Below are 22,784 nucleotides of genomic sequence, written 5' to 3'. Positions count from 1 at the left end.
GACTACACACATCCTCACACGCCACCTCTGGAAATACATTCACTCCTCAAGTGAGGCACAGCAGACAATGTGAAACAGTTTTTGTGACGTTACCAGAGCGGTCAGAGGAGAGGGTTGAACTCATGGTCAGACACCAGGAGACTGCACACCCTGTCTTCCCACCCCCCGGGGTTAGGGGTCAAGGGAGATGTCCTCCTTGCTCCCATCTCCTCCTCCAGCCAGATCTCCTTCTCTCCTGCCCAGTCAGTCTCATCCACGTACCCTGCTTGTCAGGAGATAATGCCATAGCTGCCACCTCCAGACCACTCTCTCCCACCTCAGCTAGGTACTCCAGTGGACAAAGGAGAACTAGTCATTATCAACATCTGCAATTATTAAGAGCTGCCAAAGTATCAATTTCAGAGCAACCTACAAAATAATAATCATTCAAAAAGCCAGTGCCATTTAATAAAGTGCCGAAGTATTTAGAGGTGAGATGCCACAATTTCTGCCATTACCTTCAAATGGTTCAGCAAAACACTTTACATGGAAATGTGGCAAAAGGGAACCATGACTGAATCTAGATGAGTGTTCAGGTATTCATCATACTATTCTTTCAAATTTGTTTGGCTCAGCTTTCATAATAACATGGTTGGGAGTGGGGGAATCTCACCCTCTGACTCCACATCCTGTCCTCCCAGCTCACCCCGCTGACACCCTCCCTCCTCCAGGGCTTACAGCATGCAGGGTCCCACGATCCACTGATCGTGTTTCCTGCATCTCCCCAAACCTCTGCCCTTCTTGAGCAGACTGAAATCATGGCTCACTGCAGTCACTCTTGCTATATATACTGTCAACTTCCACGCCCCCTCACTCTGATATTCACTGGGCTGACATAACCTCTGCTAACTGTCCACCATTTACACTCGAAAAGCTGAATAAGCAAAAATAACAAACAATTCCTACTTGAAACATACCATCTCTAACCTCTGTGGAGTCAGACCACATTTCCCCCTGGCTTTGCGCTCTTGAGGACCCCGACTTCCCGTCCCTCCCTCCCCTCAAAGCTCCCAGAGCCTCCTCCATCCCCTCTCTCAGCAGAGAGCCAGGCTTCCCACTCCTCTGAGAAAAGGTAAAGGGTTGGGGGAACTTCCCACCAAGGGCTCCCCCACGTGCAGCTCTGGGTCCACCCCCGAGCCGCCCCATCACCAGGCACAGACGTCCACACCAGTGCCCCCACCCCTCAAACCCCAGCCCTTCTCCGTGTGGACACCGCTTCAACAACCCTCGCATGGTCTCCTCAAGGTTTTCCTCTCCGCCTACTCAGTCCTACTAATACATAAACACTTGTTAATTTTCCCATCTTAAAACAAAAATAAAAAACTTCCCCTGCAGCTACTACCTCATTTCCTTATATTTACTATAAGACTTCTGCACAAAGCTTTACACTCTGTCTGAAGCTTCTCACTCTCTCACCCAGTCAGGCTTTCCTCTGGCAAATCCAAGAATCTACTTTCAGCCCTCACCTTACTCAGCAGCAGCCTCTGAGGCTCGGGCCTCTCTGCCTGCTGTACTTGGCCCTCAGGACACCACACTAACCTCCCCACTTCAGCTCTGGTTCTTTCTCCTCACCATCCATACCTTCAGCCCTAGTGGTCTCTCCCACACATTCTGAGGGCCCCAAACTTCTAGCCCAGACCTGACCTTCTCTGGATACACACCCAACTCCACCCCGTGTCCACCTGATGTCCAGCAGACAATTCAAACTCACCTGACCTAACCTGAGCTCCTAACATCCACGCTCCCAGAAACATGTACTCTCTTTTGAGGGGACTCATGATAAATGGGCCCCCCCCAAAAAAAATGACCCTCAACTTGGAAGCCCACTTTCCTGCTGTCATACCCCACACCCAGTTTATCACTAAATCCCACCCACATCTCCACCCTCCCCAACCGCTCCACAGTCTCAGCCACCAGTCTAAGACCACAGTCCCCCAATGCTCCTCATGGTGCCCGCAGCCCACCTCAGTCCACTCTCACGTCTGCAGCAGGGGGGCCGCCCCTCCCATGCATCCTTCTGAGAGTTCAAGATCTCACTCAGAAGAAAAGGCAGCACTCTGGGAAGTGATTAAGGCCTAAGGAAAGCTGCACTGGCCACTCCCAGCCCATCTCTAATTTCACACCCTGCTCTGCTCTCCAGAATGGACTCTGCTCCAGCCACACCAGCCACACCAGCCACAGGGCTCCTCTAGCCTCGGGACTCCCAAACCGACTTATCCTGGCTCACTGCGCCCTCTCCTGGCTGTTGTTCAAACCTTGCTTTCTCAGGACAGCTTTCCCCAGATGCTGGACAGAAAACTGCAACACCCTCCCCTAACAGGTATCCCACCTCCTTGCTTTTTCTCCTTAGTCCTCATCACAACCTCACACACCATGTCCAACACTCATCTTTCTCCCACCACTGGAATACAAGTTCCAAGAGGACAAGAAGTCTGTTTTGTTCACTGCTTGATCCCCAGTGCCTCAGTGTCTGCACATCACAGCCGTGAATATAGATGAGTAAAAAAACAGTTGTTTCAAAAGGATCATATGCACAAAAAAAAGAGGATCTCTGCATAAAATTTACTTACCCTGTTTTAACTGAGATTACCTGCCTATTGTGTTATAATTCCTCTACAAGAATTATCAAAATGAGGGACTTCCCTGATGGCCCAGTGGTTAAGAATCCATGTGCCAATGCAAGGGAAAACAGGTCTGACCTCTGGTCTGGGAAGACTTCACACACCACAGAGCAACTGAGCCCACTGAGCCACAACCACTGAGCCCTCAGGCTGCAGCTGCTGGGCCTGCACGCCCTGAGCCCATGCACCACAAGAGAAGCCGCTGCAGTCAGCCCACACAACTCAAGGAGCCCCCACTCGCGGCAACTGGAGAAAGCCCGTGCACAGCAACAGAGACCCACCACAGCCATAAATAAATAAACAAAAAGTTTTTTTAAAAAAAGATTAGAAGTGGGACTTCCTTCATGGTACAGTGATTTTAAAGAATCATAAAAATGAGTTTGAAATCTTTACAATGCACAAAAGAAGAATTTAACTGTGGTGAAATACACATAGAACTACCATCTCAACCTTCTCAAGGCAGTTCATTATTTAAGTATGCTCACACTGCTGTGCAGTCTCACCATCTCAAGCTCTTACCTCGCAAAACTGAGTCTGTACCCAGGAAACAGCAGCTCCTCCTCCTCCCCTCCCCTGGCCCTGGCTCCCACCCTCTATATCTTTCTATGAATCCAACTCCCCAAATAGTCAGCATCTCCCCAGGGTGACAGAGGCTTCCCTGGTGGCTCAGTGGGAAAGAATCTGCCTGTAACACGGGAGACGCAGTTCAATCCCTGGGTCAGGAAGATCCCCTGAAGGAGGAAATGGCCACCCACTCCAGTATTCTCGCCTGGAGAATCCCACGGACAGAGGAGCCTGGTGGGCTACGGTCCATGGGGTCGCACAGAGTCGGACACGACTGAGAGACTAAACGACAACAGAGACAAGGTGACAAAACCTACCAAGAACCCATCTTTCTTTGAGGCGGTCACACACTGACCCATCCTGGCGCTGCTCTCTGTGGCTTCTGCTTTCTTCCAGGCATCCAGTCGGAACCTTTCCATCACTTTTATTTCCTCCCGGAGGTCTGTGTTCTCTCTGACCAACATTTCTATCTGGCTTCTAAGACGGCCATGTGTACTGGACCACTTTGCTTCCTTTCTTTTCAGATCTTCCTGTAAATCAGATACCTGCCGCTTCAAAACCTTTCCAAAAAAAAAGAAAACACAAAACACCATTACTAGAATTAAAACAATGCAACAGGAGAGACAACACATCAACAAACCAGGATCACTAGCCCAGCACAAAGAGCAGAAAAGGGAAGACTTAGCGAATCACATTTCAGAAACATCGGGTTCCTCAGGAAAAGGAACGGGGTTCGAGCTGGAGTCCCACCTCATACCATCAATAAGATTCCAGGAGGCAGGGGGCAGGGGAGGGGGGGGTGGGGGCAGGGGAGAGGGGGTGGGGGCAGGGGATGTCAGACATCACAAAGAAGCCATGAGGTAATTGAGATCTAAACTAAGATATTAACTGAAATAGAAAGAGACAAGTGGGGTTATCTGGTGAAGAGGAATCCATGACTAACTGAAGGAAGAGCAGTGACAAAGGGAATAAATGAAGTCAGAACTCCCAGCCCTGAAACTGGGTCTATCTGAAATTCCTGAGACTGAAACTGGGTGTATCTGAAATTCCTGAGAAGAACTGGTTCTGAGAAAATGACTTGTTTCAGATGCACTGAATGACTAAGTGAAGAAACTCCTGGAAATGTCTGAGGAAGCTACTTGCAATTGTACAAACAGAAATCAGCCACCTGCACCCATGTGGGTACAAATTACGGGGAGTGACTGAGAACGGAGGGAAGTCAAATCAAGAAAGCATCGCCACCACCCACAAGCTCACTCCGACTGAGGCGGCCCACCACTTCGTGAACACGTGTGGGCCTGAACACCCACCCCTATCACAGCCTCACAGCAGTCAACAGAGCAGCAAAGGCAACAGGGGAAGGAACAGGGCTCAGGGGCCCCTCCCGGGTGTGACTTCAGAGACAGACGGAGGCTGGACCCAGGTGAGGTCAAGGCCCTTCCCAGGGTTCGACGTCAGAGAGACAGACTCCAGGGCCCAAGTGAGGTCAAGGCTCGTATCCCAGTTCTGTGCCATGAAAACACATGAAGCAAGGTCATTACCTCCCTGAACTTCCTATTTATAAAACAGTGGGGTGCAACCAAGAAGTGAGCAATTTCTAACTGGTAACCAGTTATCATGTGCAAAAATAAACTATTCTAAAATGGTAACTCATAAACCTAAATAATTTAAGAATTCAAAGCCAAATAAACCAAAAATAGACAAATACTATCGGAGAAGGCACTGGCGACCCACTCCAGTCCTCTTGCCTGGAAAATCCCATGGACAGAGGAGCCTGGTGGGCTGCAGTCCATGGGGTTGCTAGGAGTCAGACACAAATGAGTGACTTCACTTTCACTTTTCACTTCCATGCATTGGAGAAGGAAATGGCAACCCACTCCAGTGTTCTTGCCTGGAGAGTCCCAGGGATGGCAGAGCCTGGTGGGCTGCTGTCTATGGGGTCGCACAGAGTTGGACACGACTGACGCGACTTAGCAGCAGCAGACAAATACTATATGGTATCACTTACACATAGAATTTTAGTGGGGAAAAGCTGACTTCCAAGAGCAGAATGCTGGTTTCCGGGAGCTGGAGGGAGGGGAAATGGAGCAAGGGAGGTCAAAGGACATGAACTTTGAGCTGCAAGAAGAGTGTAAGTTCTGAGGGGCTTCGGTACAGCTCAGTGACTGGTTAACAAAGTTGCACTGTGCACCAGACAGCTGCTCAGAGCAGATCTTCAGCATTCTCCACACCCACTCACTCAGACATAACTTGACCTTGGTAATCATCTCACAATGTATATGTGCATCAAATCATCACACAGTATACTTTTAAACACATAGCTATATATTTCAATTATTCCTCAGTAAAGTTAAAAGGAATTCAAAATCAACATTTTGAATTTATCCATGTCATTATCGTAGTCTTTTCTGGGAAAGTCTTTAGTAAGAAAAGAACTGACGTATTTTACTCTTCACAAGACAAGAGTACAGGACTTCTCTCGAGGTCCAGTGGTTAAGATGGAGGGGGTGAGGGTTCGATCCCTGGTTGGGGAACTAAGATCCCCATGGCATAGCCAAAGAGTAAAAAATTTAATAAAAATTAAAATGAAAAGCCGTGACTACAGAAGGTATTCCTGGTATCTTCGATTATCTGCTGAGCCAATGGATGATTAATACATTGATACCCAATTTCTCTTTGACACAAATAATTCTAAAATTCTTACAAGACTGCCACCTTTAATAACTTATGAATATGATACAAATAACTGACATACTTGAATTTCTTCACGTTCCTTTTTATCTGGGAAAGTTCTTGCAACTGTAGAATACTTTTCAAAAACTTTGCGTTCCTTTTGTAACTTCCTCATTTCTTCCTTTTTAAACTCCTCTATTCGAGCCAATTCTTTTGCTTTCTGTTGTTCAAAGTCAGCAATTTCTTTCCTAAAATGACCAAACCACATTATCATCTAAGGAGACCACCTCGATATAGTGATCCACACGTGGCACAAAATGAAGCCCCAGTGACAGCCTGGAATGGAGAAGCTGCTGGTTTCGGTGACTCCACCTTCAATCAACAGTAGTGAAACAACAATCAACTCAGTAAAGCCCCTCTCAGCAAGCATTTTCTGGGAACCACCTATGACTCAGGCACTATGCTAGGAATTGGAGAAACCACAGTGAGAAAAATAAAATCCTTAGTCCTACAAAGCTTCTTACATTCTAGTGGGAGCAACAGAGGACAATAAAGATAAAAAAGTAAAATATATGGAACGCTAGAAATGTTAAGAATAAAGCAAGGAATGAGGTTAGAAAATATGGAGGTCAGGGGACTGAAATTACGGATGGAATCACCTTGTTGAGATAGTATGTGAAGTGAAATCTGAGGGACCGGAAGAGATCGGTCATGAAGATATCTGGACAGAGTATTCCAGGAAGAGGAAACTCCGTGTGCAAAAGCCCCAGGGTACGAACATGACTCGTGTTCAAAGACCAGCCAGGAGGCCAGTGTGGCTAAAGAGACAGAACAGTAGGAGAGAACGTCAAAAACATGGTGGGGCTGGGAGGACCACTAAAGGTCATGGTCTCTGGGACCACGGTGAGGACTCTGGTGTTGAGCACAGCAGCACACTGGTCTGGGGCTGTCATAACCCAGGGTCTTTGGATGCTGTGCTGAGAGCACATGGCGCGACAACAGCAGGACTGTGGAATAAGGGGTCCCGACTCACATGCTCCCTCACAAACAACAATCTGATCACCATCTACAGACAAAAGTGGGAACTCAAGGACCCTGGGAGGTAACTGAGAAACCCTGGTGAAGCCTGAGATCAAGGACAGCACTTTGAGAATGCAGGTCCATGCAGACCTACCAAATGGCAACCTGACTGCACTACACACAGCCCCACTGCCAAAGGAGGCAGGAAGAGCCATGCCCACCCATGCCCCTGGAAGTAGACCCACAGACCATGGTCCTGCCTACAGATCCCGACACAAACCGGTGACCCAGCTCCAGCCCTGCTCTGGGTACAGAGGCAGTCCTGTCGGACCAGGGGCCCAGTGGGAAGATGCTCAGGAACCTGGCAGGAGCCACACCTGTGCTGACCTCTGGAAACACACCTCCCGTTACAGACCCAGCAGTGGTCCAGAAGGCAGCCCATGACGTAGCTTCAGTCTTGCCTGACTGCAGTCCATGAAGCAGTTCTGTCCACTGGGGATCTGGCAGGAACCACAGCTGACTGCAACCCTGGCGACAAGCCTATCAAATGGTGAACCCCTTCACTGTGGATCCAGCACAGTGAGCCAGCTACAATCCCACCGTGATCCTGGAGGCACCCATCAGTCCAGGAGTCCAGAAGGACAAGGTCTTTACCTGCCAGAAACAGCCTCTAGAGACAGGAAGCAGGTGTTTGTTCCTTCAAATACAAGGACATCCACACAAGTTTACACAGATCAGTAAGAATCAGGTAAACATGAGACCACCGAAGGAAACTGTTAATAAAGCTTCAGTAACCAGCCCAAAGAAATGGAGATCTACAAACCACCTGACAAAGAACACAAAGTAATTGTTTTATGAAGCTCAGTAAGCTACAAGGGAGCACAGATAAACAATGAAATCTGGGAAACAACATATAAAACAAAACAAGAACAAACAGAAATTATTAAAAAAGAAAGAAATTATAGAGCTGAAGAATAAAAGAAATGAAGCGACAAATGCAACAGAGAACTTCAAAAGCAGACTCAAGCAAAAGAAAAAAAATCTGCGACCACACAGGCTGGTGACTTGAAGATACCCAGTCAGAGGGGAAAAAAGGGAAAAGAATGAAAAGGAGTGAAGAAAGCCTACAGGACTTATGTGATGTGACTAAAAGAATGACACACGCATTAGGGGAGACAAACCCCTAGTCAGACTAAGAAAAAAAGAGAAATACAGGCCTTAACAGATACCTCAGAAATAAAAAGGACCACACATGAACAATTATATTCCAAAACACTGGATAACTCAGAAGAAATTGACAAATTCCTAGAAACATACAACCTACCAAAACTGGACCCAGAAGAAAGAGAAAGCCTGAACAGACCAATAACAAATAAGAGGACTGAATCAGTCATCAAAAACTTCCCACAAAAGGAAAGCCCAGGACAGGTGGCTTCACAGGTGAGTCCCACCAAACACTCAAAGAAGGATTAATACCAATCTTTAAAAAGAAGGGACACTTCCAAACTCATTCTGTGAAGCTAGTTTTCACTCTCATACCAAAGGCAAAAACACAAGAAAAGAAAACTATAGGCTAATGTCCCTGATGAATAAGGGTGTAAAACTCTTCAAAAAAAAAAAACTAGCAAACCAAATTCAACAGCACAGTAAAGGCATTAACACACCATGACTGATCCCCAGGATGCAGAGCTGGCTCGTGCAGATGAACACGACGTAACTGGCGCAGCCGCTGTGGACCAGCATGGTGAACATGACACAAACTGGTAAAATATACACGACATGACTGGCGCGGCCCCTGTGGAACAGCGTGGTGGCTCCTCAGCACTATTCTCAATAACCCAGAGGCAGAAACAACCCCATGTTCAGCTGCAACCCAAGGAAGGCCAAGGATCACTAGAAACCAAGAGAAGAGACGAGAGAGCACAACTCTGCTGATGCCCGACTTCAGGCTTTCAGTCTCCAGAAATGTGAGAAAATAAAATTGTGTTGTTTTAAGCCACCCAGTTTGTGTGCATTATGTCACAGCAGCCCTAGAACATAATACACTGGCCAAGGTGGTGCTTGAATTCACAGCTCCAAACTGCTTGTCAGACAAAACTTCAGTTTATGACCTCATCACTAAGAGAATTCCCCTTTTAACACACCTTTGACCACAATAGGTCATTTTATCTAAATTTATTAAATTCTTTTGTGGTATGTATTTCACTTCCTTCTCTTGCTAGATTAACAGGAATTGTTTCAAATAGTTGAGATACAATCTTAAAGATATAAATGGATCACTGTACATTTCCCCCCACTTACCTGAGTTTTTCCAAGGCACTTTCTCGTTCAGTGCGAAGTTTAGCTAAAGATGCGTTCTCAGCTTTAAATTTTTCTATTTCTGTTTCCAATTCAATAATTTTCTCTCTCAAAACTTGAGATCGAGCATTGCCACCTAGAAGATAAGCCACAAATACTGAACTTCACAAAATGCTTTCAGCAGCAGAACACTAGCTAGCTATTACACTAAGAGCCAAAAATATTCTCAATACCTGTATTATTGAAAAGCATTAGGAACAATACTTCTAAAAGACAGAAAAATTTACAATGGCCTAACTTTGCAGATGGGGCAATCTAAACTTGAAGAATCAAATCATTCTACCTCAAAAAACAATCTGATGACAAATTAACATTACATATTTTAAAAGTCATTCAAATAAATTTTTGAACAAATATACATAACAGCTTAAGAACATGAATAAGCATTCACAAGAGATCTAAAGCACTAATCAACACCAAAATCAAAGTTTATCCCCCACCAATAAAAGAAATACAAATTAAGACCTTTTCCACATCAAACATGCTACTTAACAGAATAGCCTATACTTTTGTCCTTCAACCACCCATTTGGAAAATAACCTTGATTTATATGACAAGACTAAAATATATGTATCTCCCCTCTGACCCACTTCTAAAAATCTAAAGAATGAACTTATAAAATCATACAAGTCATTCTACACAAAAATGTGCATTGCAGTGTTATTTCTAATAGTGAAAAACAACTGAAATGTTCAACGTGAAACTACTAAATAAAATTATGCTACATTAATATCTCTGCAACCATTTTTAAAGTACACAAACAGTTTTAATGATATGGCCAAAGCACTGCATACATCTGGTCAAAAAGGATAAGCCAATTATATGTCTCTACCATATTAAAAATACATAGGAAAAACAAATGTAAAGAAATACATCAGTTACCTTAGGATAGTTTAAACACTTTTGCTTCTATACTTTAAACTTCCAACCTTCCTGCAAAAAATACTATTTTTAAAAAATAGCTTATATTTTAAAGCACCCATGCTTTGCTAGACATTCGAGTTTATAATTTACATAAAAGAATGGAAAACTGTTTTCAATATAAGTTTAGAAAGTCTATCCCATCAACTAAATACTTTACAGCCATGAAATGGAATGAGACAGATGTGTATTAGTACAAGCTTCAAAATGTATTACAAGCAAGGAGCAGAGCAGTATATACAAAGTGTGTTTACATTTGTGTGGAAAGGCAAATTATATAAACATTCACACATACACTTTCATATGCATGGAATCTTCGTAGAATACACAAATGAAATGGGAAAGCTGGTGTCTCTCGGAGCCCAGGTCTGGGGCTGGGGAAGAGAGGAAACTCGGATTTTACTCTATTTCTTCTTCATCATATTTAGCAAATTAATGCATGAGACCATTAAAAAAATGGATTTAAAATGGTGTGCACAAGTGGAGGTAACACAGTAGCACCAACCACAAGTTGGGTATTCCTTGGTTGTTGGTGGTGGTTTAGTCGCTAAGTCGTGTCCGACTCTTAACAACCCCATGGACTGCAGCCTGCCAGGTTTCTCTGTCCATGGGATTTTCCAGGTAAGAATACTGGAGTGGATTGCCACTTCATTCTCCAGGGGATCTTCCTGATCCAGGAATCAAACCCCGGTCTCCTGCATTGCAAGCAGATTCTTTACCGACTGAGCTATGAGGGAAGCCCAATAGCCCTTGGTTATTAAAGAAACTTAAACGTTATCTCACCTTACAGTAATTAATTTTAAAGCCTTGGCAAGAAGACACAGGTTAAAATTTGAAAAAATCTGCAATCACAATTCTTCCAAATCTCTTATACTAGTATGTGCGTGCGCACGTGTGTGTGTGACTATTACATTATTTAAGCTCACAAAAGAAATCAAACCTTAACAAACACCTACTAGGTACCTACTAAGCATCTAGAAAGATTAAGATTTTAAGAAACATTCTGACAACATACTGATAAAATAAATTTAAACTTAACAACATTTCATTACAATACTCTAACATACCAGGTGGGTGGTCTTGACTTGTGTCTAACTTGGGATCATTTCCCGAGCGTGAGTGTGACTTTGACTTCGATTTCAGAGAAGGAAAGAATTCCATCATCAGACCTGAGGTAGGAGGAGGGCTTGGGCCCCTACTGGATTTGCCCAAGTCTTCTCCCTTCTTGACTGGCACGACCTTCCTTTTTATCGTTTTGTCCAGTACACACATTTCACTCTTGTTAGGGCAGGTTGTCTGGGGAGTCCCATAAATGGCTTCATTCCCAAGAACACCATCATGTTTAAATGAATTATCTTCAAGGTCAGTCCAAGTTCTTTCATCATCAAAGTCAATTTTATTCACACTTACAGATGAGTGTCTTCTGGAGGAATCAGAAAGTTTATTTTTCAAGCTTTCTATTATGAGAGAATCATCACTGCTATAATCCTTATCAGACAAATCTAAATCAACATCTCTCCTTTTCTCTTCCTCTTGAGTCGTGGTGTCCCGAAAAGGTCCCTTATCATCACAGACTTGCGGACTATCTTCTCTGCTGCTGGAACTCCTTTCCTTACCCGCAGATGATGGCTTTATAGTGACGTCAAGCTGTTCCTCCAAATCGGTGCTGTGATCACTGTCTGTAACACCTTCACCATCGCCTGCACTCCACCTGGCTTGCCTCTCAGGAGGGTTCGTTTGGTACACTCTCCTCCTGACTTCACAGGACGGCGCCCACAATGCTCCAGGTGAGAACATTGAATCACGTTGTCTGGCAGCAACCTCGCACTCAGCCTTGCTTCCACACTGGGCACGGCCCGGATCCTCGTTTTGGTTATGCTGACTAACAGAACCCAGTGTTGCTGTCTTCTCTTCCCGCACACTTTTGACAGGGGTAGAAGACAGCCGGCGACCTCTGCAGTTCTGCTGGTCCCTCTCTAAGATCTTCAGTACAAATGAGGAGTTACTGGAGAATGATATTTCATCAGCAGCTTGTTCTAAAAACAAAAATTCATCTAATTCCAAATTTTCCTTTTCCTTTTCTCGTTCCCAATTCTCTAACTTTTTCTGAAGAGAATCATCAAGAGAAGATTCTGACCCTTTCAAACTTCCACTTGCTGGGTTCTGAGAAGCCATACAGCTGATGAGTCCTGTGGAAGTGGGAAGTCTGTCTTTACTGCGTGCCTTATTCCAGATTGTGCCACCAACATCACAAGGTTTTGTACACTCAGGTACATTTTCTTTATTATTAGATTCCACTTTTTTTCCTAAACTGATCTGCTCTCTAAATTGCCCATCACATTTCTTCCCTGCTGGCATTTTCAATCCTGATGGAGAGAGACTTTTCCTACTATTACTCTTAAGCACTTTTGGCTTCTGACTGAGTGTGAGAGAACGACACTTGGCTCTGACTTTACTGTTCTTTTTAACAGGAAGGTTCTCTGTACAGATTTCTTTATTTATAAGAGCAGTTTTCCGCTGGAATTGTTGTTTCTCTGATTTAAACACAGGCTGGTCCTCTGAAATGCTCTGAGTGGTGACTAGGTTACTTTCTCTTCCCTTCTGAAACTTAGATTTAGCATTAGTAAATCTGGCTAAACCTTCTCCTCGTTTTAAGAATGGTTGTTTTGGTTTTGCTTTGATAAGCAAAGATCCTTCTGCTTCCTAAAATAAAAGAATATTTGAATTAATTCTGGTATATCCAAGTAATCTCAAAGCTATTTTTTAAGCAAATTATAAACAAATCTCTAAAGCCTTAGATAACTTGATCAAAATAGTAGAAATGCTAACCTTTAGCTGTTTTTGTTGCCGTTCTAGTTCTTCCAACCGAATCTGTTCCTCTAAGTAATCTTCAAAAGTTTGTTTCCTTTCTCTAATAGCAGCTTTAATAGGCCTAATCATAAAAATAAAGTTATGTAACATGAAAACCATGATGTGGTGAATACTTTACACTTAGTGTGGCTGATAGACACCTCTGAGAACTAACCTTTTCCAACATCACAAATTCCATTTGAGAATCTATTAAAAGCTACAATTCCACTCCATCTCCCAAATACAGAAATACATGTCTCTATATGTGATTTGAAAAAGCCCCTCTGAAGTCCACCTACTGACCTCAGACTAACTTTTAAAGTAACATATTCATTATATAACTAAGATATGTTTCCAAGAATAGTTCATTAAATAAATATTCTTTAAGATCCTTAATAATATTAACAAGTCATTTAGCATCCCATAACATATACTAAACTATTTAAGAAAATAATAAACAACCTCACTATTAATTTTATCTTTGATATAAAAATAAATTTAATATTCTATAACCACACTCAATTATTATTTATAAGTGATACCATATGTGAAACTCCAATATATGATCCTTCTCTTCTCCAAAACAGGATTTACCTATTTGAGAGAATATTAGTTTTTTAGATGAAAAAACTGCTGCTGCTGCTGCTACTGCTAAGTCGCTTCAGTCATGTCCGACTCTTAGTGACCCCATGGACTGCAGCCCACCAGGCTCCTCCATCCATGGGATTTTCCAGGCAAGAATACTGGAGTGGGGTGCCACTGCCTTCTCTGGAAAAAAATGCTAGATTCTCCCAATACAACGTCAAGGCTACTTTAACTGATTATCTTCCCAACCTCTTACTGTTGCTAACAATATGGAATAAGCTGGATCTTCAATCCTATACTTAAAAGCACGTCCAAGCAAAAACAAGAAAACTATGGATCTTTCAAACAAAATACCAATAATAATGACTCATATTAAATTCCTTTCAACACGAATGATACCTTTCTTCAATATTAACCACTTCTGAGGAATCACCAATTTTTTTTAAGTTCGTATCGTTCCCTTCCTGAATCTGTTCCGTCATTTTCTCCAAACATGGTAAAATACCTTCTCCTAGAATAAAAATTAGGAGCAATTTAGTTCAATAAAAAGAGCAGATTAAAGTCTTAAAATGTGAGAATTTTACAAGTTACTATGCTTAAAAAAAAATTTAGGTAAACAATGTACACCAAAGATTTTAAAACACTCAAGGACTTCTTTAATATGATAAAGAAAACTAAAAAACCCTAATTAAAACACAACATCCTTCAAAAAGTTAATGTTAAGGGGGAGAAATTTTCTAAGTTATAAAAGACTCAAAGAATTGTAGCAACTGAATGTAATACAATAACTTGACTGGATCCTACTTTTAAAAAACACCTTAAAGAGGCAATTTTGGGATCGCAGGGAGCATTCTAAATTGCATTTCCATAGTTAAGGTCCCTGGATACAAAAATATTAATAGTATTGTGGTTATATAGAAGAATGTCCTAATTTTTCCAGATATTTGAAATTATATAAAATTATGTCTCAGCTTTTGCTTGTCTGAAAAGCTTTTGATTTCTCCTTCATACTTGAATGAGATCCTTGCTGGGTACAATAATCTGGGCTGTAGGTTATTTTCTTTCATCATTTTAAGTATGTCTTGCCATTCCCTCCTGGCTTGAAGAGTTTCTGTTGAAAGATCAGCAAAAGCTGAGAGAATTCTGCACCACCAAACCAGCTCTCCAACAAATACTAAAGGATATTCTCTAGACAGGAAACACAAAAATGGTGTATAAACTCGAACCCAAAACAATAAAGTAAATGGCAACGGGATCATACTTATTAGTAATTACCTTAAACGTAAATGGGTTGAATGCCCCAACCAAAAGACAAAGACTGGCTGAATGGATACAAAAACAAGACCCCTACATATGTTGTCTACAAGAGACCCACCTCAAAACAGGGGACACATACAGACTGAAAGTGAAGGGCTGGAAAAAGATTTTCCATGCAAATTGGGACCAAAAGAAAGCAGGAGTCACAATACTCATATCAGATAAATTAGACTTTAAAACAAAGGCTGTGAAAAGAGACAAAGAAGGTCACTACATAATGATCAAAGGATCAATCCAAGAAGAAGATATAACAATTATAAATATATATCCACCCAACATGGGAGCACCGCAGTATATAAGACAAATCCTAACAAGTATGAAAGGAGAAATTAACAATAACACAATAATAGTGGGAGACTTTAATACCCCACTCACACTTATGGATAGATCAACTAAACAGAAAATTAACAAGGAAAAAAAAAAAAACATGTATCTATAAAGCTCACTAAAGCAAAGCACAGTAAAATGAGGTATGGCAATAAAAGGCGTTAAATTTATCAAATAAAAAAAAAAAAATAAAGTGCTGAAAAATTAAAGCTGTCAAAAAAAAAAAATAACGTCTCCATATAATTTGAGATGAAATGACTGAGCAAACTATCAATATGTGCAGATATAAATAGATAAATTTAAGTATAGATACAGATATATATAACATACAAATACAGACAAAGTAAATATGGAAAAATATCAATTGCTGCATCTAGGTAGTGGGTACACGGTAATCACTGCAGCAGTCTTTCAACTTTTCTGGATGTTTGAAATTTGCCAAAAATAAACGGTCAGTGGGACTTCCCTGGTAGTCCGGTGGTTAAGACTCCATGCTTCCACTGCAAGGGGCAAGGGTTTGATCCCTGGTTAGGGCAATTTCACATGCTGCACAGTGCCACCAAATAAAGATGAAAAGGTTAAGGGAATGTACTGTATAAAAAATAAGGAAAAGACATTTGACCTTTTTATACCAAGAAATTACTCTAAACTAGGAATAAGATATTATCCACAAAAGGTGCCCAATACTAAGTACTGAGTAAAGACTTTTTGTCATATCATTTGTGTTTTTCTATATCTGACTCTAAAGAACATATACATAAAAACACCATTAAAGTTGAAAAGCAAATTAAAATTAAAAATACTGGAAATGATTCAGTCCTACTATAAAGAACATGGAATAAAGACATTATTTGATGATCTGTATAATGATAACATTAAAATTATGGTTATGAAGGCTACAGAAAGTGCCATGAGCACTTTCCACATTGAGTGGGAAAAGAACATAATTTATTACACAATACTCACTCTATGATTACAAAATATGGAAAGAAAAAAAGGCCAGGGAGTGAGCACAGAAACAGGACTTTACACTAGAAATGCCTTGAGCACTCAGTGAGGTTGGAACGAGCAGACACTAAGAGCCAGTGCTCTGGCAGGAGCGTACCGGGTGCTGGGAACACAGAGATACAGTAAGGGTGTTGGGGTTGGAGGGATTTCTCTTACAAGTAGTAACTCCCATCACTAATCTATTGTTCACCTGTCACATCTTCTATCCTATTCCCCACCACCAACACACACTTTTTAAATTGATTTCAAACTTTTCCTAAGCTCTTGAGAAAAATGATCCACACAGAAATCGCTTCCTCCCTTTCTGAAGACTGGCTGCTACCACGACAAGGTCTGAAGTCAACAAGAGTCATCTGCAACTTGTTCCTGGAAAGTCACAAATTCTGTGTCCAAACCAGGCTCAGTGGCTGTACAGAAGTTAGGATCTCTGATTTAAAGACGTAGCATGGACTTCTCTGGTGGTCTGGTGGCTAAGACTCTGCACTCACAATGCAGGAGGTCCGGGTTCAAATCTGATCATGGAATTAGTTCCCACATGCTACAATTAAGAGTTTGCATGTGGCAACTAAGACCCAATACAGCCAAACAAATACACAAATATTTAGGAGGACAAAAAAAGACACGAATAGGAGAACAATATGCAGGACTTTCCTGGTCTTAGAACAACTAGGTGACACTGTCCATTAACTATAGAAGAGAGAAAGATAAGTAACTCACCTTTAGAATAGTTATCATTTTCTTCCTTCAAATCATTTTTTTTCACAAGTGCTTCCTGACATTGTGCCTCATAAAACACGCTGGGAGAAGCACTACTTCTTGAAGTTAAAACAAAATCCTGATGAGTAGTTCTACAGAAGTCGTTTTGTTCACTCGATAAAATGTTAGAAGGGTGTTTTTTTTCTTGGCTTTGATTCTGGTAGATATATGATGGCAAGAAGGGCGTGGTTTTCTCTACAGTGGTTGAATTTCCCGGAGGTCTATACTTTTTCTGGCTCTGGTCATCAGGCAGTGGAGTTAAACCTTACAATTAAGAAAATAAACAAAACTGATGACTTTCTATAACATTTTCTGTTCTACCTGTTAATGGCACCTATGATTTCTCCGAAGTGAGAAAAGTACTTTTTTCCCTCATTATTAGGAAACTATGTTTAACAAAGTCATGAAATTTTAAGAGTCCAAAGTGACTTTTGCATACTTTTGATTGAAAGTGCACTTACACCACGACTCATGTGCAGTGTTCACAGTCCAGAGCTGCAGCTTGCCTAACTGTGGAAGGCATCGTTCACCCTCCATCCGTGAGCACTGCCTGGAGCTGTCAACTCTAAGCCCTGTGACAAACAGTTAAATGCAGAGCACCGGTGCAGACAGTTACAAATAATCTGAACTGTTCCTTCACAATCAATAACTGCTCTGCATTACAACACATGAAAACATTTTTCCTTTATGTTCCCATTAAGATGCTGGTGACCTCAGGTGGTGGAATGATGGGTGGTTTTGTTTTGTACTTTCTGTAGTCCCTAAATTTCCTGTAATGCTTTTTACCTGTTCTGTTTAAGTCTCTGCTTTTGAAATCACCCAGTAAACAGACAAAAGATTCCCTTTCCATGTATCTCGAAGATAGAATTCTTAGAGAATAAATGGCAATACTAGCTATCCTGCCTGCTGTACCAGCCCCTTGAAATTTACTACTCCTGTTTTCCCAGATTGTTTCAATTAAACTTAGAATTAGACACACGGAGGGGGGGACTTCCCTGACAGTTCAGTGGTTATGACTCTGTGTTTCCACTGCAGGAGATGCAGGTTCAATCTCTGGTCCAGGAACTTAAGACCCACCAGCCATGTGGCATGGCCAAAAAAATAAGACATAGTGGGAAGTACTTCATAAAAGGCATGCCACCTATGTCTTATACCCTCTGCTTCACCCCTAGCCCACAAATAAAACTGGAAGTCAGGTAGGTCCTCACTGAGTATCAGATTCAACCTGCCTTCTTTAATAACAATATTCTTCCATCTAAATATTTTTGACTAATGGTCATCCCACCTCAGCCTAAAGACATCTCTGACAGAAGAGCAAAATCCCAAAGTAGCAGTCCTCAAAGTGTGGTCTGTACACTCCCAGTGTCCAAGACTCTGTCAGGGCATCCACCAACGTCCAAGCTATCTTCAGAACTACTGAGACAGTATCTGCCTTTTCACTGTGCTGACGTGTACCCTGATCACATGCACTGAGGGAGCTTCCTGGGGACCTCACTCAAAAGCAGAACGGCAGTATCCACTGTGCTCACCACCACACTCTCAGCTCGAAAACTAACAATAGCTTTACTGAAGAATGTTCCAGACAAAGCAAGCAGGAAAATTATTAATTTTTTAGTTAAATTTTAACTCTTGAGTTCATGTCTTCTGAACATTTTATAGGACAAAATGACAAGTATGCATAAATCACTTCCGCTGTAAACTAAGCCATGGGCTGTGAAATTTTTTCAGCCATAAGCTCAACTAACTGATCTTTCAGGGATTATTTCTACTTGAAAGAATGACGAACTATGATGATTTAAACCACAGTACTTGGCAGAACACTTTCTCAAAAATGAGACAACTGAGCCATACATTTCAAGGAAACTGACAGTATTTGTTGCCAATGATAAAGTATGAACTTTCAAGCAAAAATCAGAATGTTGGAAAATATGTCCATCACCCTGAGCTTGAAAGCTTTATATTTCAAGACTTTTATGATGATATCTGTGGTAGCATTAATACATATAAATTTTTATACTTTATAATGAAATAACATCAATATTTTTAGAACCTACCTCACTCAGAGAACTATTATTTTCCAAATAACCAATGCATGATTTCACCAAAGCATGGATGATGAATCCAAAATGTCAAGATACTTTAATGTATTTTAATGTAATTAGAGCATAGAAAGTTCATTAATATGATTGATTCCATACAGTGAATAACAGCTAAGAAATGACCACTTGTTAAGTTTGGTGGAATATCAAAGAAATAACCATGTTATTTGAAAAAGCTTTCTCCTTTTTCCAATCACATGTCCTTGTGAGGCTGGATTTTTCTTCACATACATCAACCAAAACAACATAAATGAAGAGATGGGAGGCGAAAGTAGATATGAGAATCAGCTGAGTTCTATAAGTCAAAAGTTAGAGATTTTCAAAAACACTGAACCATTCTTCTCAACTATTTTTTAGAAAAAAATTTTTTGTTAAAAAGTGTTATTTATAGCACACAGTTATTTTAAATAAATTAGTTTTTAAATTTCCTAGTTTTAATCTCTAACACAGTAAATATCAATAGCTATAGCCCATATACTAATACAAACTCTTTGGAGTCCTCAATAATTTAAGAGTGTTATGGGGTCCTGACCAAAAAATGTTGAGAACTAAAAACAACTGTTACATAACTCCATGGAAGTAGTTCTCACACTAGTAACTTTAAAATCTACTTCCCTATTGCTCTACCATATGCTATTTCTACCAGAAAACTATCACAGGCTATTTTATAAGTGATAGTGATTATTATTTTTCTGTCCTCCATAAAAGAACCCTGAACCACTCAGTTATTTCCACATACACACCATATTCTCTATATTGTCTAAGATAAACATCTGAATTCCCTGAGCCATTCTTCATTTGCTGCCTTCCTTGTCACCAGTGCTACCACCACACCCAAGGTACCATCCAACCACATCTGCATGCACACCTACCAAGATCTTTCTTCTTTGTATTCTCTACGTCTAGGACAGCCTCTCAACAGAACAGGTGCTCCATTTAATCAGCAAAGTGTGTCTCTTAAAAGGCAGCACCAAGAAGCAAGCACACTGCCCCTGACCACTGTTTTTCAGACCATGGGACACAATCCATTTTGAAATGTCCTTGCTGCCTTCCAGGCATGTGAATTAAGAACTGATTCATGAAATTTCTCCGAAATTATGAGTCATGATTTTAAATGTTTTTGTTACTATGCAATCTGGTCAAAAAACTTTCAAAACTACTGCTCCAGATCAACTTCCAACTGCTTGCTTGTCCCCGTAAGTACATCATGCTTTCTAATTAACTGATCTAGCATTCAACAGAAAAGCTGTCCTGTACTACTCCAGAAAGTATTTCTGGTATGGCTCGTTAGCGGAGCAGAATGGCTTCTACACATACACACTTTTATGACCCTGATCAGTTTTTCATTCATCAGGCAGGAGTTGTACCTCAGTAGCCCTAGGTCAAATTCAGCTCTGCATCTTTTATTCTTTTGGGTCTTTTTAAAATTTTATTTTATAAATAAATGTCAATGTCTTTAAGTACGGCACACATGTTCGAGAATGGCACAGATCCCTCATCTGTATTATATTACACCACTACCGTCCCATAGTTGTCTATCTGGCTTGAAATTGGAGTTGGCAACATAACAGAGAAATGGTAGAAATAACCTGTCAAACAACTAAAGACAGGAAACGTGTATAACTGCCTACCACGGTACTAACCAAAGGCCTCAGTAAATAATACCTGGGAGTGTCTGCTGCCCAGACACCAAGGCAAGTAGCTCCTCCTGCTCACCCATGAGCCTCTGCAACTGCTCGAGCTGCCGCCTCTTCAGCTGCTCCTGCTTCTTCTGTTGCTCTTCTTTCAGCTTTTTAGACATAAAATTAACTTAATTAAAATTACTATTTCTTTATGGACCTCTGCTCCTTAACATTAATCTTAATCCCTCCCAGCTCCCTTCTCACATCTTCTCTAATAAAGAGTTCCAAAGATGGATGCCTAAGTAACTTAATCTGCCACCAAAACTCTATAAACTCTCAACTGAGAAAAAAAAAAAGAAAAAACACATGAATCCTTTGATTCTTAAAGTAGGATCGGTATCAGTCCATTTAAAATCAACTAATATTTGATCAATCATTTCTAAATTAGTTTTTACAAAATGAGGTAGGAAGATACTGTTAAGTGCTATATTTGTATCTTACATATCAATCATGTTTTAATGTTTCACCTCAAAGTATGATATTATGAGTAAAAGATAAACAAAGACCTGGAACAGATGACTTTTCATTGTAAACAGAAACCTGCAATAACTGTGCAATCATACACATACGTATCAGGTCAAACCCCATTTTACCTGTTCAAGCTTTTTAACAAGTGGGTCTTTATAAGGCACTTCTTTTAATTCACTCAAAAGATCTGCGATAAACTCATTTTTGCTATCTTCCCATTGTCCAGGAGCATCCTGACGTGCCACTAGCTGTGGCCCCTCTTTAGTTAAAGGAAAGACTCTCTGTGGTTCAGGTTTATCTGACTGTAACTTGTACGGGCTGTTAGGCTCCAATTTCTGTTCTTCATGAAGTGAATCTTCTTCCCTTATAAAGCTGAAACTATTTGAAAATTTTGTGGCTTTAATAGGAAAGTTGGTAGAAAAGTTCACATTTGCTGGCTTATCTTCCTCTGCTTCTAAAATAGGAAATTCACGATTTAATATGACCCCAGCCCGAGAAGGATTCGCCATCCACTGGGTTAAGAAGTCCTGCCCACTGTTTAACTCTGAAGAGGTTGGCATCAGAAACATTTTGGTCCAATGGCAGTACCGTATTTAAATAATGTAAAAGATGGAACAGTTATTAATTTCCAACACCTGCAGAAAGAAGACAGAAAACAAGCTATTTTACCCAAACTTCAACCTAGCACAAAAATCTACTGAGTATTTCTTATATAAAAGACTTTAGCAAAGCAATCAAGGAATTAGTTACATATTTTTTTAAATGTCCTTAAAAAAATCCACACTGAGGGGATCAAAAATCAAAGTTCCCTCTGATTCAATCAGTTATGGATCAATTTACACAAGTGATAATCAATCAAGACCTAAAACTAAGGGAGCAGGATTCCCTGGTAGCGCAGTGGTACAGAATCTGCCTTTGCAAGAGACTTAGGTTCGATCCCTGGAAGATCCCCTGGAAGAGGAAATGGCAACCCACTCCAGTATTTGCCTGGGAAATTCCATGGACAGAGAAGCCAGAGTCCATGGAGCCACAAAGAGTAAGACATGAAGGAGCACAACACAACAACAAAAAACCTAAGGGAGTTAAAGCTCGTCTCAGTTATTTGATTACCAAAAGAAAAACAAAAAAAGAACGAAAAACAAGTCACTATCTATATCCACTACTACCCACTTTAACCACTTTCAATGCTTCTGACTGTAGTCCAATACTGCTTCTTTGCCCAACCAGGGAAGCAGTGTTCCTCCTAGTTCCAGAACAAGTCACCACCACCCCAAGGCTTTATCTGGCACCGTCTCCTGTTGTCCCTTCCTCCTCTTCCTATAACTCCCTTCCCGCCCACGAGGCAGTCTCTTATCTGTATCCCTAGAGGTCTCTGACATCACTATTTTGGCATTCCTCTCATTATTAGTGGCATTTTGTTTTTGTGTTCATAATCTACCAAGTGAACCATCCTACACTGTTGGTGGGAATGTAAATTGCTACAGCAACTATGGAGA

The 22,784-nt window shown here is 41.2% G+C and overlaps 1 protein-coding gene across 5 annotated transcripts in view; it reads right to left on the bottom strand.

Annotated features, from left to right (window-relative positions):
• Positions 1 to 22,784, bottom strand: part of CENPJ (centromere protein J) — a 39,714-nt gene that overhangs the window by 13,121 nt on the left and 3,809 nt on the right. For all 5 annotated transcript variants that reach the window (XM_027557649.1, XM_027557648.1, XM_027557652.1 and 2 more), the window contains exons 2-10: positions 21,414 to 21,923; positions 20,804 to 20,927; positions 17,001 to 17,303; positions 14,031 to 14,142; positions 13,026 to 13,128; positions 11,264 to 12,899; positions 9,219 to 9,351; positions 5,980 to 6,145; positions 3,542 to 3,784 (exon numbers count right to left, since the gene is read on the bottom strand). In XM_027557649.1, the coding sequence (XP_027413450.1) occupies positions 3,542 to 3,784; positions 5,980 to 6,145; positions 9,219 to 9,351; positions 11,264 to 12,899; positions 13,026 to 13,128; positions 14,031 to 14,142; positions 17,001 to 17,303; positions 20,804 to 20,927; positions 21,414 to 21,857 (3,264 nt within the window). In that variant the 5' untranslated portion in view covers positions 21,858 to 21,923. The remainder of the gene's footprint in view (positions 1 to 3,541; positions 3,785 to 5,979; positions 6,146 to 9,218; positions 9,352 to 11,263; positions 12,900 to 13,025; positions 13,129 to 14,030; positions 14,143 to 17,000; positions 17,304 to 20,803; positions 20,928 to 21,413; positions 21,924 to 22,784) is intronic.

The sequence above is a fragment of the Bos indicus x Bos taurus genome, chromosome 12, assembly GCF_003369695.1.
Source record: "Bos indicus x Bos taurus breed Angus x Brahman F1 hybrid chromosome 12, Bos_hybrid_MaternalHap_v2.0, whole genome shotgun sequence".
Taxonomy (NCBI): domain Eukaryota; kingdom Metazoa; phylum Chordata; class Mammalia; order Artiodactyla; family Bovidae; genus Bos; species Bos indicus x Bos taurus.
This window is presented reverse-complemented; position numbering and strand designations above follow the sequence as displayed.